The 19,961-nt window shown below is 43.4% G+C and overlaps 1 protein-coding gene across 1 annotated transcript in view; it reads left to right on the top strand.

The window, feature by feature from the left end:
• The window catches only part of LOC125452488 (CUB and sushi domain-containing protein 1-like), a 2,230,063-nt gene that overhangs the window by 2,022,019 nt on the left and 188,083 nt on the right, over positions 1 to 19,961 (top strand). Inside the window, exon 50 of the mRNA XM_048530978.2 lies at positions 11,730 to 11,918. Coding sequence (XP_048386935.1) covers positions 11,730 to 11,918 — 189 coding nt within the window. The remainder of the gene's footprint in view (positions 1 to 11,729; positions 11,919 to 19,961) is intronic.

Below are 19,961 nucleotides of genomic sequence, written 5' to 3'. Positions count from 1 at the left end.
ATCCAATGCTTTCAAAATCGGTTACAAATTCCACATTATTTTAATGAAATTATATTTTTCCTTATTGTACTGCTTCTATCTCAAAAGTCATCATGATTCATTGAGTTAATTTTCTTTTTCCAGGATTCCATCCTTATTTAGGTTTGAACCACAGCAATATTAACAACCCTGGCTTTGAGGCTTTCTGACTTTCAGTTGATTAATACCCTATTTTTTGAAAGTGAATTTTGGTTCAGCTTCTACCTGGGTTTGCTATAATGGACTACAGTTCATTCAGAATGCATCCTCTCTGTCCAAAATATTCTGCAACTGCACTCTGCAACTACTTGGAAATGCAACCTTCAATAATTTACATATGTAACGCGCCTGCTACGTTCTGAAGTTTGCTCACTCTTCACTGCTTAAGATCTCTGTGATGTGCAATACTGATCCGCTGTGTACTGGAAATGATTTTGAACAAAATGAAAGAGGACTTTCCATATATGAAGTGTCAAATTGGTCTGTACTATTAGTACAACACGGGCTCATTGCAAATTGATTTATTTTCACGGAGCCCAGCCTTCTTTCTGCTGAAGTTCACAGAATGAGAGTTCAAACTCTTTTTCGACACATATTTCCCAATCTCGTGTTGCTTTCACTTGCTTTGAAACTTAAAATCTCAGCAACATTTTTGAAATCAATGGAAAATAAAAAGTGGTGCAATGCATTAAAAGTTGCTGATCTTCCATTTCACTGTTCCGTGATGTTTTCTAAGTGAGCTCACTGCAGTGTTTCATTTGTCTGTAGCTATGCATTTCTGTGCCATTTTAATCATCACTGTCTTTTGTGCTGCCAGTCAAGTTTTCCTATAACTTCTTCCTACTATTTTCATTCCCATAATATTAAACTCATTTGTTACAGTTCAAGCGTCTTCGTTCACTTCTGTCAGATAATCATAATTGATGTCAAATCAAAACTTTATTCTTATTCAGCCAGGATAGAAAATAGTATCAAAATTGCAACATAGAAGCAAAAAGCTTAGCCCTTGTAGGTGTTTACTCTCCAATAAGCAGCAGTCCTAATCACAATTGTAATGTATTTTCCCATTCTCTATTTCCATATGCCATCCACAACTGGTCTAACTTCTTCCCCTCATCATTCTCCTAAGAATCTTATTGCCAGGCCCATAATTATGTGCATGGCATGTTGCAATATGACTTCTTAGCAGTTTTCCTTCTCACCAATTGTAATTTGTCACTACCTTCCAATGCAAGGCAGTTTCCATGGCCCCCTCAACCCAAATAGGAAGTTAATTTACTTGGTGCTGTTATTCTGACGTAACAGCTGGCCATTCAGCCAAATGGTATAACTTGGACAATTCAGCAATAGGTATGCTAGTCCCTCCAGACAGACTAGTGGCTGTTTAACTATCTGTATGTTGCCCTTTTGCAACATCATCCAAAGCCATCACATTGGGTTTCACATGGACACCAACATCAAAACAGGTCTACCTCATCCCCCTCTCTCGGCTCCTCCACAGTTATTAAATTATCCAATTGATTATTTGCCCTGCAATACTAGAGGAGCAGAAGTTACTTCAATTTAAAAATTGGCAAGTCCAAAACTATTGTTTTTTTGGTTCCGGCTCTGAATTCTCTTTCCTGGCTACTGATTCCATCTTTGTCTTTGGCAACAATCTGTGACTAAGCCAGTCTATTCACAATGATCAGCAAAAGCAGCAACTTGCTCTAAAGACAGGTCCTGCAGTCAAGAGAAGAGTGGCAGGACGATTGAGCTCACAGGCAACAATAACTGTTTAATAAATAACTTGGGGAGAGTTGCAAATACCTTGCTTTTTCGGAAGAACTATGCTTCCAGAAACAGAATGTGGAGCAGGTATCTACAAAAATAGAGATTTGCTGTCTGCTAGACTGGGTCGCCCAATACCAGTGACTGTGAAAGTGACCTGTGTGTGAGCGTACAGTAGAAAAGGGGACTGCAAGGTGAGGAGAGAAGAAAGGGCTGTTAGGAGAGGGGAGAAGAAACAGGCAGCACTATGGGGAATAATAAAGCTGGCAATCACAGTGTAAGGAACCTGCGAGTGGAAGGGGACGGGTGGAGGAGGCTGCAAAGGAACAAGAGAACAATTTTAAACCTGCCAACAAGATAATGCACTGCTGACTGGGAGGCAGGACATCTTACATCCTGAGGTAATGAAATCTGTGAGAAGCAATATGGAATTCCTAGCTTAAGGGTGAATGTGTTTTGCATATTGAAGTACATGGCAATTATTCTGAGCTTTTTTTTAACTTATGCTCATTGTCTAGGGCCAATGTAAATGTTTCAATTTCTCAGAAATTTATGTTTTCCCCATGTGTTGTGGCTTTCCGTGTAATGAAAGTTGATAATTATTGAGGATATTGACAAATTCTTCTGCTTCTGCGTCAGTCCAAATATCTTGCATGTTCACTATCACAGAAAGTATTGTCAGTACTTGACTGCATAACCTAGTAACCGAGTTAGTGATAATGAAAAGATAATCCCTAAAAAATCAAAATGTGACACTCAGAAAAATCTCAAGAGCCTGAGCCAGAAAGCTTTGACTGATTCTGAGATTTGATCTTGCTTGACTTAATCTCCTAACTTTTCTAAATCTATCTTTGAATTGTCCCTTCAAGTACTTCAATCGAGAAGGTGTTACGTCCCTCTATGTGATGACTGTCGATGTATGTCCAATGCTGAATGCAGGTGATCTGTTCTAGTAAGCTGTTAGGATTAAAATATCTGAGACCAATCTGCTGAATCCTGTTCTTGTTTTCTTTAATCTCTTCATGCCCAAACCAGCCCTGAACACGTCTCTGAATTGATGAGAATAGTGTCACAAGATCTTAATACAGCTAATCTAGCCAATTACTGAGATAAGATAATGAAAGTGTGGTCTCGGTTTTGAGTTGTTTTCTGTATTTGTTTGATGTGACGTTCTTCACTTGTACCATCCAGTGACTCTGTGTTATCTATGGTTGTAGTAATGATCTTCTCTTTTAATCTAATTATACTGAGTCAACATAAGGATAAAGTACCAAAGAGGACACTTCTTGTGCTGAACAAGAGAGAGCAGACTTTTTCTGATCAATGCCTCAAAGAATGCTGATACTGCTCTCAGTTAACCAGCCCAATAGAGCAATGCTTGCAAAGCTTAATACTGCTTTGCAATTTCAAGTATCCCTTAGCCCTGGAAACTGTGATTAAAAAGTTAAAATGCTGAGAATATGCGGCAGGCCCGTGGACAGCATTAATGTTTCATGGTCATCGACCTTTCCATCAGATACTTCAGAGATTGCTTGAATTTCTGTTCCATGGGTTTTAATTCCCTGAAGAAGCCAAACATCTTGGTTTCATCACTGACCCCATCCATATGAAGATCATTCTGACAATGTTCCTAGGATCTTGCACAACCTTCATATGCAAAAAGACATCTGGGTGAATGTCTTGCACACATAGTACTCTGACACTGGTATATTCATGAAAACTGCATAGATGTGCTACTGAACTGTAGAAAGGCTTGTTTTGAGCTGGAATAAACAGGAAAGCCACTTTTTTTCTGGTAGATAGAACATAGAACATAGAACATAGAACGTTACAGCACAGTACAGGCCCTTCGGCCCTCGATGTTGTGCTGACCTGCCATACCAATCTGAAGCCCATCTAACCTACACTATTCCATGTACATCCATTTGCTTGTCCAATGACAACTTAAAGTTGGCGAATCTACTACTGTTGCAGGCAAAGCGTTCCATACCCCAGAGTATAGTAGGGGGCTGAGGACACATCCTTGGGTGGCTTGAGTGTTGTGTGATATTGTGGAGGAGGTTCAGCTACTTATCTTGGATATTGCAAGAATTGGCAGATGCTGGAGTCAGTCAATATGCTGTGGAGCTGGAGGAACACAGCCAGTCAGGCAACATCAGAAGAGCAGGAAAGTCGACATTTCAGGTCGGGACCCTTTTGAGGATTGTAGAGGGGAAGGGGAAATGGGAAATAAATAGATGAAGATGAAGGAAATAAATAAGATGGACATGTTGTTTCAGGTTTAGGAGGTAGGGATGAGAGGGAGGGTTGGAAATGGGATGAGGGGAGGGTGGGGACATTTTAAAACTGGTGAATTCTATGTTGAGGCCATCGTAAAGGAATTAGTCAAGGATTTACATATAACCAGAGAAACAAGCAAGTGCAGTGGAGTTAGAGAAAATTGGATTGCAAATAAGACAACTGGAATTAGAAAGTGAACTTGAAAGGCAGGAGTTAGATGGCAAAGAGAAAGAGAACTGAAACTTTTAAAATTACGGTTACAAGAAGAGGAAAGGCGAAAAGACAGAGAGTTTGAATAATGGTTAAAAACTGAAGAGAAAGAAAAGGAAAGAATGTTAGTTGGAAAAGATGAAGCAGTTTGAACTTTGGAAGTTGCAAATTAGAGATGATAGCCAACTTAAAACGAACAAGGTTTGGAGCAGTTGTGACTTTTCATTGGAGAAGAGAAAGTTGAGAGGAGATTTAAAAGAGGCATTCAAAATAACAAGGGCAGTGCAGATGGCGAGAAACTGTTGCCATTTAAGGTAGTTGGCAAAGAAACAATTTGTACAGGAAGAATCTGTTCTGTACCACCTGGACGTGGTGGATACAAGCAAGCATGAGATACGTATGTATAATAAGAAAGAAGGTAGTGAAAAAGTGGGAAATTATAGACTGGTATTAGGGAAAATGCTAGAGTGATAAAAGATTTAATATCCGAGCATTTGGAAACAGTGACAGAGTTAGACAGTGTCAGCATGAATTTACAAAAGGGAAAACATGCTTTACAAATCTACTGGAGTTTTTTGAGGACATAACGAGTAAACTTGATACAGGAGAGCCAGTACATGTGGTTTGTTTGAACTTTCAGAAGGTTTTCAATATTCAGTATTTAGAGAGGTAATCATGCAATATTAATGCACACGGGATTGGGATGGCGTACTGATGTGGATAGCGAATTGGAAATTGAGTAGGAATAAATGGGTTACTTTTCTAGTAGCAGCCAGTGACCTGTGGGGTAGTGCAGGGATCTGTTTGAACCGTAGCTGTTGGCAATGTACATTCATGATTTACATGAGGGAACTGAATATAATTTCTCAATGACACAAAACTGGGTGGGAAGTTGAACTGTGAGGAGGATGCAGAAATACTTCATTTGTAACTTAGGCAAATTGAGAGAGTGGGCAAATGTGTGCAGATGCAATATTAAGTGAGTAAATGTTGAGGTTATCCAGCTTGGTAGTAAAAACAGGAAGGCTGATCATTAGTTGAATGGCGATAAATTGAGAATGAGTGAGTGTGGAACAAGACCTAGGTGTCCTTAGGGCAAAGTACTTCACTTAAATACCTTTTGAAATGTTACAGAGGGTGTAATATTCTGTAACCTTGTGAATTACCCAATCTGTTCAGCATGCTGTTGTTAACTAAAATGTGTGATACAAATACGGTGTGGCCTGTGATTGACTCAGTTATAGGGATGGTGCAGTGGCTCAGTGGTTAGTACTGCAGCCTCACAGCACCAGGGATCTGGGTTCAATTCCATGCTGCAGTTGCCTGTCTGTGTGGAGTTTGCACATTCTCCCCGTGTTGGTATGGGTTTCCTCCGGGTGCTCCGGTTTCCTCCCACAGTCCAAAGACGTACAGGTTAGGTGGATTGGCCATGCTAGATTCCCATTGTGTTCACGGATGTGGAGATTAGGTGAGTTACGGGGGATGGATCTGGGCAGGATGCCCTGAGAGTTGATGTGGACTTGTTGGGCCAAAGGACCTGTTTCCACACTGTAGGGATTCTAAAAAAAAATGTATCATGCAAGCTTTCCTTTTTCAAAGCCAAAAGGAATGCAGTTTTCTTTGTGCCAATTGTGAAGAGATTTCATGCAGTCTTTTGCATGGACTTGTGTTGGATTGTCTTCATGTTGTGTTTAATAAATGTTTGGCTTGCTCCTTATTTTTGCACTTGATTGTTTTCCAAAACAGTAGTTGTAATCAAGGTGGGGTAAGAGTTATATTTGAGTTGGGGTGTCGTGGTGTTAGATAAAGACCTGGATTGAGATTAGCCATATTACAACAATATCAACTGACGTTTCTGTCATACCTTCAACACAAGACATGTTCACAAAACGATTCACAGTAACACCACAAGACAAAGTTTGCGGGCAGCACGGTGGCTCAGTGGTTAGCACTGCAGCCTCACAGCACCAAGGGCCCAGGTTCAATTCCACCCTCGGGGCGACTGTGCGGAGTTTGCACATTCTCCCCATGTCTGTGTGGGTTTCCTCCAGGTAGTCCGGTTTCCTCCCACAGTCCAAAGATGTGCAGGCTAGGTGGGTTGGCCATGCTAAATTGCCTGTAGTGTTCACGGACATGTAGATTAGGTGGGTTATGGGGGGATGGTTCTGGGTGGGATGCTGCAAGGGTCAGTGTGGACTTGCTGGGCCAAAGGGCATGTTTCCACACTGTTGGGATTCTCTATGATGACACTGAGCCACATAAAGAGATATTAGGACACAAGGTGTGGTCAAAGACATTGGTTTATGAAGTGTTTTTAAGGAAGAAAGTGAGGTGGGGAGGTGGAATGGTGTAAGGGAACATGGGTGACGCTGGAATGGGCTTTGCTGTGAGTTAACTCAATGGCAGCAGAACTTAGCATGATCTAACCTTTAGAGAGGGTAGGATATGAGAAAGCTGCAGCCAGGGGTGCATTGAAGTCAACACTCGAGGTAAGAAAGGCACAAATGAGAGTTTCAGCAGCAGGGGAACTCAGATAAGGCATTGTTGTGGAGGCTGATGAGAAACAGTCTTAGACATGCCACAAATATGTAGAAAGAAGCTCAAGCCAGGGTCAAATGTGACACCTACATAGCAAACAGATCAGGTTAGCCTCAGACATTTGCAGGGGCAGGGATAGAACTAGCAGCTATGCTGCAGTCCCATCATCCCAATAGTAGTAAATAAAGTGTAAAGCTGGATGAACGCAGCAGGCCAAGCAGCATCTCAGGAGCACAAAAGCTGACGTTTCAGGCCTAGACCCTTCATCAGAGAGGGGGATGGGGAGAAGGTTCTGGAATAAATAGGGAGAGAGGGGGAGGTGGACCGAAGATGGAGAGAAAAGAAGATAGGTGGAGAGGAGAGTATAGGTGGGGTGGTAGGAAGGGGATAGGTCAATCCAGGGAAGACGGACAGGTCAAGGAGGTGGGATGAGGTTAGTAGGTAAGAAATGGAGGTGCGGCTTGAGGTGAGAGGAAGGGATGGGTGAGAGGAAGAACAGGTTAGGGAGGCAGAGACAGGCTGGACTGGTTTTGGGATGCAGTGGGGGGAGGGGATGAGCTGGGCTGGTTGTGTGATGCAGTGGGGGGAGGGGACGAACTGGGCTGGTTTTGGGATGCGGTGGGGGAAGGGGAGATTTTGAAGCTGGTGAAGTCCACATTGATACCATTGGGCTGCAGGGTTCCCAAGCAGAATATGAGTTGCTGTTCCTGCAACCTTCGGGAGGCATCATTGTGGCACTGCAGGAGGCCCATGATGGACATGTCGTCTAAGGAATGGGAGGGGGAGTGGAAATGGTTTGCGACTGGGAGGTGCAGTTGTTTATTGCGAACCGAGCGGAGGTGTTCTGCAAAGCGGTCCCCAAGCCTCCGCTTGGTTTCCTCCATGTAGAGGAAGCCACACCGGGTACAGTGAATGCAGTATACCACATTGGCAGATGTGCAGGGGAACATCTGCTTAACATGGAAAGTCATCTTGGGGCCTGGGATGGGGGTGAGGGAGGAGGTGTGGGGGCAAGTGTAGCACTTCCTGCGGTTGCAGGGGAAGGTACCGGGTGTGGTGGGGTTGGAGGGGAGTGTGGAGCGAACAAGGGAGTCACGGAGAGAGTGGTCTCTCTGGAAGGCAGACAAGGGTGGGGATGGAAAAATGTCAAGGGTGGGATCCCATTAGTAGTTGTCTTGTTTACACATAACACTGAATTCATCAGTATTATGCCCAAAGGGTCTGTGTATTACAGAATCTGTGCTACAGTCATGCTCTCCTTAGTTATTGCTTTCTCCTGGGGGAATCAGTTGTGTGAGGTACAACCATACTATCTTTAAGTGCAAGATAGCATTTGACCCATCAAATCTATTCTGCTGTTTGAAAAAAAATCCAACTTGTCCTGCTCCCCAGCTCTTTTCCCTTGGTCTTGCCTTTGTCCCTTTGATCCATTCTGATTGCAAGTTCCAACCAAATCATCTTCCACCTCCATTTCAGGGAGTGCTTTCCTAGTTATAATAATTTGCAACATCAATTCTTTTAAATAATTCTCCCAGTCTTGCCTCTGCACTTTTTGTCCATTGTCTACACTGGGACTCATTCAGGGGTGTGAGCAAACTGCAGTTCCCACTGAATGTCATTATGGTTCGTAGATGATTATAGGAAAAGTGAGCATTTCCTGAAATTCCTAAATCAGGAGCATTGATCGAACTGTAGTGAACAAACCGGTCAGAAACACTTCATATTATGACATAGATCCATATTCAGTCTTCACAATAGCCTGGTCTGCATATGAGTGAGATAAGTATTTAGTGAGTATTAACCACTCTTACTCGGTAGATGTACTTCAGAACATATTACATTTATCCAACAGCAAAACGTAAATCCTTTTCATTCAGATCACACGGTGGCTGGGCGGGGCGGGGAGAGGTGGATCAGAAGTAAGGGCGAAGTGTTGGCTTTTATGAGTCACACTCTTTTTCCGTACACCATTTGCCCAATCGGCCCCAGATTAGGCAAGTGGTGGCACTCACTCTGCAACCTGGCAACTAAGTCATCCTGGTTTCCGAAGTCTTTCACCTGCAGGAAGGTAGGAATGAAGCTAGTAAGCTCAAAGGACATCTTAAACACATCATGAGTGGCGAGTCATGAAGGTGCTGAATAACCATCTCACTCAGTCCTGAGTTGCTGAGGTGGTAGGAACAGGATAACAATCTGTCCAAGACTAACCTGTCCAAATGCTTACCCTTCTAGCACCCCTAAAAAGGTGAATTGCACTCACCATGTGGAATTGGAGACTCGGTACAAGCCCCCTCGTCCCTTTCCTGATCCCCGATTTAAAACATTTAGCCCATTTGGGTTCTGAAGTGGAAAACAGAAGCAGGCTGATTGAGAAACATTTTGTGAATGGGGCTAAGACCCAAAGTCATTCGTTTGAAACTAAGACTGACAGACTGTCAGATGTGTTCAGTATACTTTTACTGATTGTGTTTGAAAAGTATATAACTTGTTCTTATTTTAGGTTTGTGCGAAGTATATTTTTCAATATATCATATGATTTGACTGCAGTCTCAATTTTCAAGCAAGAGATTGCATTTCATAAATATCAGTTGTCAGCTGAGTGCAAAAAGCATTTTAATAAGGAAGTTCCAAGTAAAGCATTATCAATGGTTCCCATGCTTTTAGCATACAGTAACCCAGATATTATCATTGGAACGGCTTTGACTGACATTATTTCTCTTTGAAATAGCCCACTTACCTGTTGCCAATTTTCCCGCCAAGATTTTGAGCCTGGCCTTTCACAACTATGCCCATTGGAGTGAAGTAACCAGGGTAAAACTCATTCAGCTCCAGAGGAGCATTGCAGGTCAATGCTCAACCTATTTTCACCACCTTCACTGTCAAATTTCAGGAGTTAAAAGCCCCAAAGACACTGGCAGTGACAGAGGAAAGATAAACATGTAAGAGCAATAAAAGGCTGGTTTCAAAGATGAGTAAATCAGCATACCAAGTAGATGAACAGGTCAGAGTGTCTGGTGACTGGAGAGTTAAGATGCCAGTGGGTAAGGAGAATGATGAGTGAAAGTTCCCAGTGAGTAAGGAGAATGGTGGGTGGGAGAGTTAATGTGCCAGTAAGTAAGGAGGATGGTGGGTAAAGGCTAAGGCCCCAGTGGGTAAGGACACATGACATTGGAATCAGAGGAGGAAGGTATTAGCTCCTATAGGGTCAGGTGAGGCCATGCCCAGGGTGAGGGTCGAGCAGATACAAATTGGAAGGTGATAAGTTAATTTGGTCAAATGTGGTTGTCAGGGCTCTGGGGGAGTAACAGAGTTAGCCAATATAGATTTTTTTTGGTGAGGTCATCAGTTGAATTGTCACACAAGAGTGAGACTGGGTTTTTAATCCTCTAACATTTCCCGTGTAAGCCATGGGTGAATTGGATCCCTCTGACTTTTCCAATTTTACGAAATCGAGGCCAACACCTTCATTCTTTCGCAGTGTTCAGCATCTATTTAATATCATCACGTGTCGCAGTTTTCCACAGGGTTTCTAATGCTTTGTAATGAGTTGTCATTTTTTTACAATAGCCCATCTTTCTCTTTTCACCATTTTAACAAAATGTAGCACAGTAATTCTTTAAAATGACTCAAGAGCCCATAGTCACTTACATTACCGGACAAGAGACATTGTAATTGCTTTTACATTGATGTGGTGTGCTGTTGCCTCATCTTCATCCCATGATAGAACTGGTATAGAACCAATAGTATTTGTCAAGGATAGTTGTCAGCTCATTAGGTAGAGGGTTGAGAAAACCCATGTTAGTATTTGTCAGAATCCATGATAAATGCAGCCCGTATTGCTGCAGTACAAAATGTCTTTGTTTGGTGAGACAGCTTACAGCTCTTCCATGGTGAGGACAGATCTGCACATTGGCTCCTAACTTCAGGAGTTTTCTCACAACTCATCTGAAAAACTGAACAAAATAAAACAGATGTCAGTCAGTTTTCATGATTCAAACTTAGCATCAGAATTTCCAAAAGCTTTAGGAACAGCAGGTCATTTGAAAGAAGAGAAACTCAACACTTGCTACAAGTGCTCATTCCAAAGTTTTCCAGAACAATCTGATGAGTGTGCCTCTGAAATTTAAATATACAGCAACAACCAAAAACACTGACTGAAAGGTTTCTGCAAAAATCAGGGGATTTTAATTTGGTTATTCTGCCATGTAGATCACTTCTGATCAGATGGTTCCTCGTATGTTTGCTTGTTGGAATCTGTCGTGGCCAGGAATTCAACAAGCAACCTCAAATGATTCTGTTGTCAATTGGTTTCATCATGATGTTGAACACACCTGGCTGGGGGATTGTAATGTGGGGGTATGGGGAGGAAGGTGAGTTGGGTAGGGAGGGGAGGTGCAAAATATAGGCCTTTTGCCAGTGGAAAAGGCCCACAATTCATTCTTCAATCAACTTCCTTGCCAAATTTAGCAGATTTTTTGGCCATATGAAACCCACCCTGATGATTGAGTTACTGAAGGGCTTGGGGCTGCTTTGAAGCAGTCTCGAGAGAGAGAGTGCCGAGAGACTGTCAAAAATAGCACAAGCTATTGAAGCAGCTGTAGGAATGTGAGGAACTCACTGTCACAAAGCCACTAAATAATTATGATATTGGTGGGAAAAAGATAAATCAGTTTAGAATGGGGTTGTCACGCTCTCAATAACCAGGGAACACTATACAATAGGTCAACTGGTATTTCAAAAGGAAAGTCGGATTAAGCTTCATGTTTTTGGTGGTTGAAAGCTTTGCTTTTTTTTTGTTGAGTCATTTTCTCACTTAAAATGGTCAGCAATTGTGAAGTCTCTCTTACTGTTTATGCTTGCAGAATGATGAGTGTTGAAATTCTACACATAAACTTGTGTTTTTTCGCTTGCAGCTTCCTACTGCAGCTTGAACAGTGTCCCTTTGAATGGCGGAGTACTGAATAAGACGGTCGGCGCTTTAAACAGTGTGTTGCAGTTTTACTGTAAAGCTGGGTATCGGCTGGTGGGCCAAAATAATGCCACGTGTAGGAGGTCCCCTAATGGCATGTATCAGTGGGATGCTGCGGTTCCACTCTGTCAAGGTAAGGTTTACTAAATGCAAAGACCATTAATTAAATGCTTCAGTTCCATCTGCATGCAAGTGGAATATCCCTCTTTAGATTTCTATACTAAGGAGGTACACCCTACTTTAAATAACACCCCCCTCCAAATGCACCGTCTGTGTACCATTGACTCTCACTGTCAGTTCCACAAGTTGAGTGTGGTGCTGTGACCTTTTTGATCACTTATTGCCATTCAAATGCTGTTGTGTCAATCTTGCACTTTGTTTGTGGATATATTCTTCACACACTCTCAGGCCTGACTTGTAGGCTTCTTTTGAACAATGTGGTACGTGTGATATATGCATGATGTACGGCTGTGGGACTCCATCGTCCAAGCCATCCGTCTTCCAAGCGTTTTTTTCAGTAAACTCGACATGATCGGGAAGGAGAGATCACATCCTGATTGAGGTACAGCCCCAATGAATGCATATTTCTTGGATTTTGGAGCTGCATGAGAATTTTGTGTCGAGGGGAAGAGGTTCTTATTGGTTTTGTTTTTGGTTCATAGTTTTTAAGGTCTTTTAACATGATAAATTGAAGCTCAGGATCAATACAAAACCAAGAGTGGGACCACAGGAAAACCATAAGTTCACTGATTGGTAATAGCTAATTTGATTATCTGTTACTTTCATACTCACGGTAAATAGGAGAAACATCTGACACATTAAAAACTAAAAGATTAGTCGGAAGTCTTAAGAAAAAGCAAAAAATCTAAGTAAACAAAATAGAGATGCAAGACCAGATGATATGCTGTGCCTGCATAATGTGGGAGCTTGTGGACCCCATTTTGGCTCATCGTAACCACATCTATGGCAATAGTCATTAGCTTAGGAACTCTGGCTTAGAGTTGATGAGCTGGAGTTCGAACTTTAAACATTATGACACATTCGGGACCAGACGAGTTAACAGGATGCTGTGTTTCAGGAGGCAGTCATACCTTTTGGACCAGCAAACTCAATACATTCAGCGGTCAGGTACAGAAGGATGTGGCTCTGAGTAGAGGAATCCAGGAGGTAGCGCTGAAGGAGCCTCAGCCCTTGATCCTGTCTAACCGGTTTAAGATTTTTGCTCCCTGTGTGGGTAAGAGCAAGGGCTGTAGGGAGGATGAACAAACTGAACATAGTACCAAGATACAGGGAGCCATTCAAGAGGAGAGAGAAAAGACAAATGTAATTGTAGTTGGGGATAGTAGAGTCAGGGGATAATATAGTTAGGGGAATAGGCACATTTTTCTGTGGCCAGGGTCAATAGTTCTGAAGGCTTTGTGACCTGTTTAGTTGCCTGGGCTGCAGAGGAAATTGGAATGGGAGGGGATAGCTCTACTTGTCATGATTCATTTAGGTACCAATGATATCAGTAGAAAGGGGAAAGAGGCTCTGCTGAAGTAGTCTGAGTAGTTAGGGGCTAAATTAAAAAGTAAAACCAAAAGTATAATAATATCTGGATTACTACATGAGCCACAAACTAATTAACACAGGGTCAACAAGATTAAAGATGTAAATATGTGCATAAAAGATTGGTGTGGGAGAAACGGGCTTGAATTCATTGGACATTGGCACCAACATTGAGAACAGAGACAGCTGTTCAAATGGGAGGAGCTCCGCTCGAATCATGCTGGCACCAGTGTCCTGGTGAATCACATAACTACAGCTGTCGATAAGGCTTTCAACTAAATAGTGCAGGGAGTGGAGGGGTCAGTACAATTGTATGGAAAGTTAGAAAATCGGAGTTAAAATAAAAGTATTGTTGCAGCTTAGTGATGGGGCTTATTGTTACCAGAAATTAAAAAGGGACAAATATGATATTGCGCCGAGGAAATATAAAAGTGTAAGAAAATTTGATAACAGCACGAACTCAAAGGTTTTGTGTCTTAATGTCCGAAACATTCAGTACAGGGTCGATGAATTGACGGTGCAAATCAAGGAAAATAAATATAATCTCAGCCATTATAGAGTCATGGTTACACGGATATCAAAACTGGCAACTTGACATTGAGGGAAGTTTGACCTTACAGAAATAAAGGGGTCATACTTAATGAGAGATGGAATGAGAAAAGTTGTGAGTGATGATCTGGACTTGAATGATGCAGAGTCCTTTGGGGTAGAGTAAAAAGCAGCACGGAAGAAAGACATTGATAGGAGTAATGTACATGCCCCCAAACAAGAGCCACTCTGTAGGAAAGGCTATAAATGCTCAGAGGATGTTTCTCCTTATGGGAGAGCCTTGGACCAGTGGATATAATCTTAGATGAAAGAGTCGCCAACTTAAGACTGAAATAAGGAGGAATATCTTCTCTAAGTGTTGAGAGTTTTTGGAACTCTTTCTCACAGAGAGCTGTGGGGCAGAACCTTGTGTATATTTAAGGCTGAAAAAGATTCTCATTCAGTAGAAGAACCGAGAGTCATGTGGAAAGGGCAGGAATGTGGCTGTGGGGAAAGGGCAGGAATGTGGCTGGGTGGAAAGGTCAGGAATGTGGCTGTGAGGAATGTTGGATCATCTATGATGTCAAGGCTTGAGGAACTGAACGCCCTACTTCTGTGTCTATTTCTTACAGCCTGCAAATTGATTGTATTTTTCCAAAGATCCTTGGATTCTGAATAAGTACCAGATGATTGTAAAACTGCCAGAGTGACACCATTTTTGAAAAGGGGAGGGGAGGCAAAAGTGGGTAACTGTTGGTCTAACGTCATTGTTGGAAAAGCACTAGAATCAATTATGACAGAAGTAACAGCTGAACATTTGGAAAATAACAATGTATGCAAGCAGAATCAACATGGCTTCATGAAAGGGAAATCATGTCTGATTATTTGTTAAAAATTTTTTTGAGGAAGTCTCAACTCGAGTGGGTCATGTTGTATTTGGATTTCCACAAGGCATTTGCCAAGATACTTTACGAAATGATAAGTCATGACAGCCCTCAGCGTTGGACATGGCACATTGGCATGGATAGATAATTTGCTAATGGGCAGGAAACAAGTGGGGATAACAGGTTATGTTTCACTTTGGTGACATGTGACCAGTGAGGTTCTGCAGAGATCAGTGCTAAAGCCGCAACCATTTGCTGTATGTATTAATAACTTGGAGGAAGTAAGCGGATGTACTGCAGCCAGATTTGCAGACAGCACAAAAATAGATAGAATGGCAGGTTGTGAGAGTAATGCAAACAATTTACAAAAATATTTTTTCTAGTTAAGTAAGTGGGCAAAGTACAATGTGGGAAAATATGGAAGGGAGAACAAAAGAAAGGTATTGTTTAAATGGAGAAAAGTTGCAATAACAAAGGATCTTGGGAATACTAGTGCAAGTAATGTAGATAACTAGCACAAAGGTGCAGCACGTAATCAGAAAATTTAATGGAATGTTATTCATTATTTCAAGGGAGTTGGAGTATAGAGGTGTAGAAGTCTTACTGCAACTATGCAAATTACTGGTGAAAGCACATCTTTCGTTTTATTTATTCACGGAATGTGGGCATCACTGGCTAGGCCAGTATTTATTGCCTGTCCCGAATTTCTCAGAAGGCAGTTAAAAGTCAACCATATTGCTGTTTGTCTTGAGTCACATGTGGGCCAGGCTGGTAAGGATGGCAGACACAGTAGGAACTGCTGATGCTGGAGAATCTGAGGTAACAAGGTGTAGAGCTAGATGAACACAGCAGGCCAAGCAGCATCAGGGGAGCAGGAAGGCTGATGTTTCAGGCCTAGACCCTTCTACAGAAATGGGGAAGGGGAAGGGGATTCTGAAATAAATGCGGAGAGAGGGGGAAGCGGATGGAAGATGGACAAAGGAGAAGATAGTTGGAGAGGAGACAGAGGCAGGCACTAAGAAAGGCAATGTGGCTGTAGTACCTGGTTTGCTTCAGGATGTGGTCAAGCAGTTTCAGGGCCGAAGAAATTACTAGAGAGTTGCAGTGGAAGAGAGATCCACTGAGGTCTTTCCGGAGGGAGGAGGGTAACTTCTTCAAGCTACGCATCCTTAACATGCAATAATCTCTAACGTGTTTTTTGTTTCAAATTCCCTTTCTATCAGTTTGCGTGAGTAGATCTCACCAGCTACTTACTTTCTGTTCGTACTAATGGGCCTTATTAATACACCGATACATATATTTCTCTGTATCTTATTCAAAATTTTCTTTCCACACCAATGAAGATTGGGTCTGTCGCATTAAAGATCCATTTGCTAAAAACCGCGAAACATGCAATTAAGCAGTTTTAATGAAATAGAATTTCTTTTTCATAATTTCAATTCCACTTGAGCAATAAGAGAAGTGAACTCTATTGGCAGATATTCTTAAACAATCTGTTATGCATGTCATGACGCGCATGCCTCTGAAGCAGGTGGGAGCTGAACTATGACCTCCTGGTTCTGAAGTAGGAGCACTACACCGGATCACAGTGGGTCCCACGTGGATTGTATATTGTTATAGCAAGGCAGCGATGCCTGAATATAGCTTTATCAATAAAATCCCAGACGTGAGGCTTCCATTCTTCTTTACAATCAATTAAACTATCAAACCATATAACCTGGGATCGAATAGATGCCAAACAGCAGCTCGCTGGTGTTTTCATATTTGGTTCAATAGGGACGAAAGAAATGACGTATTTGCCAGATAGAGTTTTTTTTGGCAGAACACTATTCAGACTCTTCCCAATAGGGCCACCATTACTATGTTAAACCAATTATGATATCTTATAATTGCTATTTTTCATTGGTTTCTGTATGAAATGATAAACTACACCCTCCCACAAATCATTTTCATTTTCATTCCATGTTTCGGTCATCAACAGACTGCAGAGAAACCCCTACATCAAACATAAATCTTATTCCTTTCTCTTCCCTTATATCTGGTTACCTTCCCCACAGAACCCAGACCCTCCCAGCGTGACCCACCACCCCCATGCCCGCAGGTGCATACACACACAAACATGCACATGCACAAATGCACACACAGCCACACGCACTAATACACGCACACAGCCACACGCACTAATACACACACACAGCCACACGCACTGATACACGCACACAGCCACACGCACTAATACACACACACAGCCACACGCACTAATACACGCACACAGCCACACGCACTAATACACACACACAGCCACACGCACTAATACATGCACACAGCCACACGCACTAATACACACGCACAGCCACACGCACTAATACACACACACTATTACACACACACAGCCACACACACTAATACAAACACATACACCACCCCACACACACATACACACACAAACACCACACACAGAGTCAGACTGCTACCTGCTATCTGTACATCTCACTGTGTCACGATCTCACTTCTCCATTTTTAGCGTGGTCACCTTCTCCTTCCCTATGTAACATTGAGCAACAAGACTCACCCGTGGCTGTGCCAGTCTGCCTGCCCAGTGCTAGCTTCTCTTACTGTTTTTACTATATAGAATAGGGTATAGAATATCGAATATAGATTACCACTTATTGTTACTTGTACTACAAGTGCATGAGTACAGTGAGAAGTTTTTACATTGGCTGCCTTTTAATGGCACCATTTTAGGTCCGGGTTCCTTGGTACAAATCTTACAGAGTAAGTGGTCTTACACAAAGAGCATTGAGGGAGAGTATAAGCATAACTTGCAGAGGTAGTGACCATCTAGTGAAAAAGTTTTCAATTACAGCCCGATAATAGCAGCTCAGCAGGAGGCACCAGGCCTGAGGTCAGCAATTGTCCTGCATTGCTCCAGCCTCCAGTCTGCTCCTCACTGGCACCCAGCAGCTACAGGGTAAGTCCCACTGTAATGGGATTAGCACCTCAATCGCTCTGTCACTCTCGGGGATACGGCCCCACCGTCACTCTCGGGGACACGGGACCCCATCTCTCTCAGTCTGCCTGCTTCCACTGTCCCCACTGGCCCCAGGGAATCCATACCTGCGTGATACTCCAGAGTTATTCCTCACCCGCTGCCCCGGGAGCTATTCCCCATCCTCTGCCCCGGGAGCTATTCCCCACCCGCTGCCCCGGGAGCTATTCCCCACCCTCTGCCCTGGGAGCTATTCCCCATCCTCTGCCCCGGGAGCTATTCCCCACCCGCTGCCCCGGGAGCTATTCCCCACCCGCTGCTCCGGGAACTATTCCCCACCCTCTGCCCCCGGGAGCTATTCCCCACCCGCTGCCCCGGGAGCTATTCCCCACCCGCTGCTCTGGGAGCTATTCCCCATCCTCTGCCCCGGGAGCTATTCCCCACCCGCTGCCCCGGGAGCTATTCCCCAACCTCTGCCCCGGGAGCTATTCCCCACCCGCTGCCCCGGGAGCTATTCCCCACCCGCTGCCCCAGGAGCTACTCTCCACCCGCTGCTCTGGGACCTATTCCCCTCCCGCTGTCCCCAGAGCTATTCCTCACCCGCTGTCCCCAGAGCTATTCCCCACCCGCTGCCCCGGGAGCTACTCTCCACCCGCTGCTCTGGGAGCTATTCCCCTCCCACTGTCCCCGGAGCTATTCCCCACCCGCTGCCCCAGGTGCTATTCGCCTCACGGATCCCCAGGAGCTCTTCCCCTTGAGCTCCCCTCGGGCACGCTGCCCATGTATCGGTGTAGGGCTCGCTGCTGTGGACTTGTTGCTGGCTCAGATGCTGAGCAGGGTGAAGAAGAAAAGAGAAGATCCAGAAAGAAAGAAGGGAGAAAGGAAGGATAAAGGAGGAAAAAGGACAGGCGGAGCAGAGGAGCTCTGACAGCATTGCCTGCCCCTGCTGCCATGTTAGCATGTTTGGACATGCCATTCCCTGAACTCGGGCTTTCTCCTTTGCTGAGATAGTGAAAACGAGAAAACCTGCCTGTGGTGTTACCTTTTGTGTCAGCTTTTGTGCTCCTGAGATGCTGCTTGGCCTGCTGTGTTCATCCAGCTTCACACTTTATTAGCTTGGATTCTGCAGCATCTGCAGTTCCCATTATCACTGTGGTGTTACCTTTGCCTGAGCCACTCTAATCCTATCTGACGAATCAGCAGGGATGAGGCTCGGGACCCGCCCACAAACCCCCTTCCCAGCAGGACATTGAATATAGAGGAATTCCTTGGCACAGGACAGATTGTCAAGGTAAAGGTGAAGGTTAATTCATTTGCGAAGTATGTTGCCGACTAGGGGCAATAGTGCAGCTAAACATAGAAATCTAAATGATGGTGTCACCCTGTATTTAGCTCCACAAAAACAGCGTGTCTGTGGTTTGCTCATCATCGAATCACGGCATTCTGACTTGCTTCAGCAGCCTACCACTTGAACAATGGCTGTATCTGAACCTTGTGGATCTAACTAAAGGCTAAACAATGTCTCATGTCCTGTGACAACCAATCATGTACAATTATTCAACAATGATCAGTACACAGAAGAAGAAAACAGAGGGAGGGTGAGGCTGAAAACAGAATGAGAGACAAAGGACATGGGGGACACAGCCATTTATGTGCCCTCTGGCACTCACGTGTTCACAGCAAGGTTGTGTAAGCATGTTAGTTACTTGTAGGTGAACATCACTATGCTGAACTTTTGAGCTGCTATCACTGTTCATATCCTTAAGATCAGCATGAGGCCAAAGGTCACTGGCACTGTCCACTGTGTCTCTGCTGGTTGCATGGCACTTGTCAGCACAGTTTGATTGTGGTACTCAAAGAGACATCGAGCTTCCTTTGTTATGAACGCTATGAAATCAGAAGATGTAGGAGCAGAGTAGGCCATTCATCCCATCATAGCCACTCTGCCACTCAATGTGATCATGGGCTGACCTAATCAACCTCTGTTCTATTTTCCTGCTTGTTCCTCACTCACTAATTAAAAAAAAGGCTCACCATCCTGCAGCTGGCAGAAATCTAATAACCTAAAACACACCACATGAGGTAATCTCTATACATGTGTCAAAGGCATGAGGTGTGACAACAAAGAGATTTATTGTGACAATGAGCAAGATTCTTATACCGCCTATTTTCTGTCAGAAAATTTGTGTCATTTTACCCCATCTAAGTGATTACAACATTCACTTAG

Source organism: Stegostoma tigrinum, chromosome 4, assembly GCF_030684315.1.
Source record: "Stegostoma tigrinum isolate sSteTig4 chromosome 4, sSteTig4.hap1, whole genome shotgun sequence".
In the NCBI taxonomy this organism is placed as follows: Eukaryota; Metazoa; Chordata; class Chondrichthyes; order Orectolobiformes; family Stegostomatidae; genus Stegostoma; species Stegostoma tigrinum.
This window is presented reverse-complemented; position numbering and strand designations above follow the sequence as displayed.